The following is a 7,500-nucleotide window of genomic DNA, read 5'->3' on the forward strand; positions in this document are numbered from 1 at the left end:
CACAACTGCCTCCGGAAGTGGCTTATGGAGGTAGGAGCTCTTTTCTGTTGTTTATGTCGAAGTACATCTGTCATTGACATGTTTCTCTTTTTCATTAATGCACTAGTATTAACATTATATGCGACATGATACTAGTTCCATTTTATAATGTGTTGATTCAGTTATTTTAGAGGCCTAGAATCGTATAAATAGATTTTGCCTGAATTAGACATTACATAAGGATTATCAGGCCTTCATACTAATAACATAATGATTAGAATTTGAAGTTTTATTAGGTTCTTGTTTTACAGTGTGCTGAGAATTCTTCTGAAAACTTGTCATGCAAAGTGTGTGGGGCTGTATATCAGCTTGAGAGAGGGAGAGCCTGGTGGATTGGACAGGGCTTTACAACACGCCATTGGCTACAGACAGCATCCCTGGTGACAGTGATGTGTGGGACCATAGCCGGTACATGGGCTGTGGTGCAGATGTACGAGAGTGCCTACATCAGATCCTTGGCTGCTGGAGTCACACTTTTGGTTATCTACGTCTGTTTGCGGTAAGTTTCATATGCTTAATTTTTTTCTGGTCCGTGTATTCTTTATTGTAATAAAGCTTTTCTTATTGTGTATTTTTCAGGATGTATCTTTTTGGCAGAGGTATGAAACAATGTAAATAGTGTTTTTTGGTTTAAATATCATTGCAATTTAAATTAAATTTGAAGCAAAATAACATGTAAGAGCCACACAATTGTTGCAAAAAATAATCAGGTTTGGTAGATAGTTAAAGGCATCAAACCTCAAAAGCTCATATCCCCCGCCTAATTTTTTTTAAAGGGTGTTTTGGATTTTATTTTGTACAGAGTTTTCACTATTTATATTTGCAAAGGATGATGTAAAAGTTCAGAGGGCTGATAGGCATGCAACCTTTAGAGACTTCATTGCAATCAAACCTAATCATGTTAGTATTTAATTCTGGGAAATTCTGTAAAGATATGTTGTATGTATTAGAACATTGATTACTTCTCTGACTAGTAAAGACTTATTTTGCTTTAGTTAAACAGGTAATATATATACAATTATGAAGTAGCACTTTGAATTGAAATTAAATTAAAAATAGACACAATGAACACATGTAATATGCGTGCCAAACTGCAACTGCCTAAAACATTTTCTTGATTTTGTTACCACTGTGTTTCTGAAGATTTCCTTTATGAGTTGATACTAGAGGTTTGCCAAAACTCATATTTCTAGAAGGCTGAATATCCCACTATTTGAATCTGTGTGCATGGGTGGTGGAAGGGTTCACCAATGTTTGATCCATTCCTGGGAAGGTGCATTTGAGCTCTTAGCAATTGTTTCTGTGGTCATGCCACATACACTTCATCCATATATTTCATGTAATCTTGCTACCTTCTAGCATCCAATAGATAAGACCAACTCACCCATGGAGCAGATTTATTATCTCACTATTATTTGACAGGTTCTTGGGATTCAATACCTTCAGTGCTTATCAGCGAGCTAGATACTCAGCGGTGAAAATCCTGGGCCGTCATTTCGCCCAGCGAGATAACAACAGTGCAGCCAATAACAATGGAGGAGTACCAGGAGCAACTGCAAATGTAGCCACCATCAGCTCTGAAGTCTTGGTGGATATGAATGCCAGTAGTGGTTTGTCAAAGTTGCCTGAATCAGCAATATAACACATTAAAAAAAGAAAGAAAAAAAATAATGTTATTCAAATAAAGAATATTAATGAAAGTGGATAAACGGTGATTGTTATCCTTTGTGTTCATAATGCATTCTTGAAAAAATAAACCAGTAGAAAATGAGACCGCAGTAATGTAGAAATTGTATGTACCATATTTGTGGCCAGACATTGTCCTAGCAGTACCAAGTAGTGTCAGTGTGGAAACAGACCTTTTATAAACTAAGAGGTGAGAAGTAAGTAAGCTTGATGCATAGAACTTGGGAAATGTGTTGGTGTAGAAGTAGAAAAGATGAGTAGTGTTGGCTAAACTGTAATTACAAATGTACTGTTACAAGAGTGATAATTTGACCAACCAACCAGCCTGTTAAAAAGGTGGTTTAATTCTTAAACCAGGAACTTTGTGAAGCTATTAACTCAGCACCTGAACTACAAAACTACACAGTGAACTTTTGGTGTGAGAAACAATACATAGTGAAACTGTAAGGTATGTGTGGAGAACTGTCCAAATCACATCTGAAAAGTTAAAGGGTGCCAAGAAACATACAAATCCATTTATAGGCCTAAAAAATAGGACTCACTATTTTAGAGGATATCTGATTTCTAACATGGACAGTTTCATTACTAGGTTTCTTTCTATGATATATAGCTTTCTGTATATAAGTAGAGAAGTGTTTTTTTTCTCTCTCTCCATCAACTAAATGTAGTTGAAGAATTACAGCTGGAGTCATAAAAGAATTTCCATAGTCCTAGTATGGGAAAAGTTTCTGGAAAAAAATCTGAATATGAGAGAGAAAAGTTTGTTCATCAGCATGATGGGCAGACTAAGAAATATTTCTTCAAGACAATTTTTGAATCCAGAGTCGATTTATTTTCTATTTACAGTACTGGAAGTCTTCTTGATGTATGTCCATATGAAACGTGGCTTTACATGACTTGTCACTGTCCCTTGCTCATGAGTCTGTATTTGCTATTATTGACGATGATAATAAGAAAATAATGCACTTATAATAGGACTGATAAAAGACATGCAGTATTAGTGCAGAATGGAAAAAAAGGCAAAGTCCTTCTAGTTAAAGAAGGCAAAGATTGTAATCAACCCTTTCAGTAAAGAAGAACATGATGTACGTATCTTCAGAGAATACGAAATGGAAGTGAAATATGAAATTAAATTCAAATTTGATTCAGAATTTGTAAATATTCACTCTATCATGTGAAAATCAACCAATTTTGTGTCTGCATATCTGCTTAAACCAAAGATTTTTAAACATTTTGAACTTTTTTTTTTTTTTTATGATTCACCAAAACTGGAGTAGGTTGATAAAACATTAATGGATTATTCATTCACTGCTTTTTGTTTCTTATATAAAAATCTGATTTTTTTTTTTCTCCTTTCACTAGCTCATTGACATTTATTCTGTAATTGACATGCATTTGTAAAATTGCAAAGCATTGATGAAAAATTTAAAATACTTAAAATTTAAGAGTAAATTAATTAATACCAGATTATAAAAATTCTGTTTGACAGACATGCACTTGTGTATTAAACATTATAATTTTGGATTAATTAATAATTTTTTGCTTGATCACTTTCAATTCCACAGTTTTTTATACAGAAATTCTGAAAGCTAAGTTACCTAATTGTTCATCACTTTCAAAATTACATCTTAGCTGAAAGGGCAAAACTTGAACAGTCGGACATAATATAATCATATGCTGTATTATTGATTTTTTTATATTATTTTATTGGGTAAAAATGTCTCCAGTTAGGTTGTGATAAATGCTTTAATGTTCCATATGTATCACTTTTGTTCCCAATGATTCTGTAAATAGAGAGGAAAGAGAACCAGTTGGCCTGAATAAGAATTGTGATATGTCCATTGAAGGACGATGTTTCAGATTAAGGTATAACAGTCTGTGATAGTGAAAAGAGGAAAAGCAACTCTGAACTGAGGAATGGAACAGAATGTGATGGAGAAAAATGCCTGACAACCATGGTGTGTGTGATTTTTCTGTACATTAATTTCTTATTGATGATGTATATCTTATTAGGTATGTACACCCAGAGATCCAGGTGACCAGTCTTCTTTAGAAAGACCTTATTGCCGGCTTCACAGTAATAGGAAGTACAGATGTTGTTCTGTGAAGTTAACAAGATTGGGGTAAAAGACAAATGTTGACAATAAGAGGAAAATCCACCCAACAGATCTAACAGAGGACCAGAACCTTGACAAGATATGACACAATATGGAGAGATGTACAAGTAGTGGGCTCTGTGCATCTTCCCCCACTGCCTGTAAAGCCTCTAGCTCTGCTGGAAGGGACTTGATCATTCCGTAGAATTTCTTGGAATACCCAAGCCACATTCCCAAGTTGGCAATTGGAGTCTTGGGTCTCATTGATGTCAAAGGGTAATGTGATACACAAGAAAATTTATGTGTCTCTTTTTATGTGGCAGTTTGATGCCATTTGACCAAGTTTAAATGTTTTGTCTTCATTAGTTATTATGATTGCAGTTATTTGATGTTTCATTTGTACTAGAAAATTAAACAGTGAGTTTTACATATGTTCCTGTTTCTTGTCTTGTAAATTAATTTGCCCTTCAGTGATCAGTGTTAGTACAATGTATCTAGCAGTAATTGGCAGTGCTGTGAGTTACTGTGTAACCGTGTCTGTCACCTATAAGACATGTTAAACAATATGTAGAAGTGTAGGTGAAGTTTGCTTTTGTTTACTATATAACTGATATAATCAGTTGTCATGTTGCTAGAAAACTGTCACTGAATTTGCATCATCCATTTTTCTCTTTCTTTTCTAAATGCCCTTGATATACAATCATCAGATGTATCGTTCAGAACAAGACAATTTATTTCCCCCCTTTCACTCCCCTCTGTATTCCCTTCCTCTTGTATATTGGAATGTAGGAGTCATGAATGTCTTCAGAGGATATATGACTTTGGTAATCATTCCCCAACTCTCACTTTTTAATAGTAGTGATGGTGAGAAAATGCAATTAGGCTGTAAGTTTAATGTGTAAGAGGAAAATTTTATATTTTATAGACAACCAAATGTACTTGAAAGATGGTCGTCCACACAAAATAAGTGACACCATATTAAACACAAAACACTGGAGTAGTAATAAACTTATAACTTATACCTACTGGTCAGTGTCTGGATGTTTTCTTGCATACTGTATTCACACCCAGATTTAGGTGAATGTTGTCAATTAAGGTCCATCTGATTTACAAGGAAATGTGTGTAAACTGCAGTAGTTTCATTATTGCTGAAGTTCCATTTCACTAAATTGAAAGATAAATTACAACATGGTGTTTAAGTGATATGGTCTGTTGAGAATACTGACAGTTTAGGGAAATTGTATGAATATGAGAAAGTAATAATATAATGTTTTGGTGCAGCTTCAGCAGTTCATTGATAATGCTGCTATTTCTTGCTAAATTTCATAGGATACTAAAAGGAAAGTGTAAATTCTTTATTAAAACTCACTTGATAGCTGATATTTTGTAATAATTTAAAGAAATTTGTTCAAAGCAGAGATGTGACATGCAGTTGTAAAATGACCCTGTACAGCTTCACAGTTATTATAATAGTATGTAGTACAATACTGCGATATTCTTAAAGATTTCACAAGAATACATATATATTATGCACAAGCATTATGGAATTTCATACAGAAAAAAACTTACAAGCACAGATTCTTCATGATTTACACAGGAGCACAGACACTGACCACAGACATGCCAAACTCATGATATTTAACATTGAGAGTAGTATAAGATGTATGATATTACTGCTACACAGGGTTATCTTTCATCCTAATGCTGTACAGTACTATATTCTATAGTAATAAAATTATGCTGGTCATAGAATATATTATATACTTAAGCAGTTGCTATGGATAGCAATGCTGAAGTGACCTGTAGAGTATACTGTGGGGAGAGTCGTGCATGCTGGGAACTATATTATAATGAAGAATGAAATTGAAGTTCAACAGATTTTAACACTAAGAAATTAGTGGTTATACAAGTTTAGTCTGTCCAGAAATAGTTAGGTACGTTTGTCTTAATAATAATGAGTACATTCTTAACTATCTTTCTTGATTGTTGACTGTATGGCTGGAGAACAGTAACTACAGAAGAAGGCTATGCAGGGAAAGGTGACTCCAACAAATGTAGTGGATAGTGAACATCCTAAGCATACATTATTGATGGAGTAATGCATTGATTGGAATAGGGTTCAGTCTTAATATACTTAATGTGTATTGCCATTTAATTATTCTTCTACATTATGTACCACACATTATTCTTCAAATATTCTGAATTGTGATTCAATAAATGAAGTCATTCTAACTGTTTATTCATTACCCTAAATAGTATGTTATCTAATGTAATTATGCTTTTCTGTAAAATAGAAATCTGATATTTTTAATGCCACATGTACTGTATTTATTGTTCCCTTTTTGCATAGCCTAGATGCATTTGAATAGACTTTTATTGTTTTGATACATTTACTGTGTAAGTAGTAATTACAACCAATAGTAGCCATATAATATTATCATTGGTTGATTTTATAGTCTGGGCTACTTTTTGTAATGAATGCTACTCATCATCTAATATGCAGTGATTTTTCTAACATCAAATTGAGTAAATTTATCGAGTTGCAGTACTGTTAAGGAATGAAGATGATAAGTATTTATCAAATGAAAAATATGAAACAAGTGATATAATGTAACAATACTTTACAGACAGGAAAATAGAGTAATATACGTGATTGACATCCCATGTCTTGATAAAATTCTTTAATGCATTTGATGACCAAAATACTAATAAAGAAATAATTTGCATGGCCATGGCAGACATCATTAGTTCAAAATGACAAGTATTTCATCTTAACTAAAAAAAAGCATGGAGATCTATATACCAGTTTATGGTTTTGAAGAACAATACTTGAACTTTAATAAAACAAAAAAATCAGCAGTCAAGAGTAGAAAATGGAAGTTGGTTTTCACCAATAATAAGATTACTATAAATTAGTTTTAAAACGAAAAATTATATTTTTTAAAGGAAAGAATTGTCTAATAAGTTGTAGTTTTAAAAGAGGCAAAACTACCTATTGGTCTGTCTGTATTGGTTTACCTAACAAATTATTTATCTCGCTGAGTAATTTTTCTGAATACTTTTGCATAACCGAACGCGACGATTTTGGTATCGGATTATTCTCACTATTATCAAATTATATCGATATTATGCCGCGGTAAAATATGAATAGAATACGGAAAATACATTAACTACTGTAGTAATACACGATGAATACAGGGGGATGTGCCCGCCTCCCCCCAACCCCCGCCCAGGACGAGAATCCACCACGTATGTCTTGCAGGATAGAGCATGAGATAATCCCAGTTAAGCGGCATCTATCATTCAGGTTAGTGTCTATAATTCCAGGTTATAAATTGCCGTGTTCGCCCGCATATAGATCGTATGCTCTATCCTGCCACGCCAACCTCTAACTACTACCCCCAACTTGAAAATCACCTTAATCACTCGCTGACATTCTTTCTGGTCTAGTATTACCACTGATAAAATACAAAACATAAAACCTTCCATCTTTCCTTGGTTAATATCATCCCATAAGGACAGACGATGGGAAATTGCTCTTGCCCGCATTGGGCACACCCGCCTGACACATTCCTGTCTCATGCCACAATCTGAGCCCCTGCATTCAGCAGTATAGTGAGGTATTATCTTCACAATGTCATTATATTATAACACTGTTAGTTTACCCCACAATTTCACT

The 7,500-nt window shown here is 33.9% G+C and overlaps 1 protein-coding gene across 1 annotated transcript in view; it reads left to right on the forward strand.

Annotated features, from left to right (window-relative positions):
- LOC125043083 overlaps positions 1 to 6,053 on the forward strand; it is a 12,214-nt gene extending 6,161 nt beyond the window's left edge. The window contains exons 7-9 of the mRNA XM_047639034.1: positions 1 to 30; positions 291 to 538; positions 1,462 to 6,053. The exon at positions 1 to 30 is cut by the window's left edge and continues 116 nt beyond it. Of these exons, the coding sequence (XP_047494990.1) occupies positions 1 to 30; positions 291 to 538; positions 1,462 to 1,681 (498 nt within the window). The 3' untranslated portion in view covers positions 1,682 to 6,053. The remainder of the gene's footprint in view (positions 31 to 290; positions 539 to 1,461) is intronic.
- Positions 6,054 to 7,500: the final 1,447 nt, after the last annotated feature.

The sequence above is a fragment of the Penaeus chinensis genome, chromosome 33 (assembly GCF_019202785.1).
Source record: "Penaeus chinensis breed Huanghai No. 1 chromosome 33, ASM1920278v2, whole genome shotgun sequence".
Classification (NCBI taxonomy): Eukaryota; Metazoa; Arthropoda; class Malacostraca; order Decapoda; family Penaeidae; genus Penaeus; species Penaeus chinensis.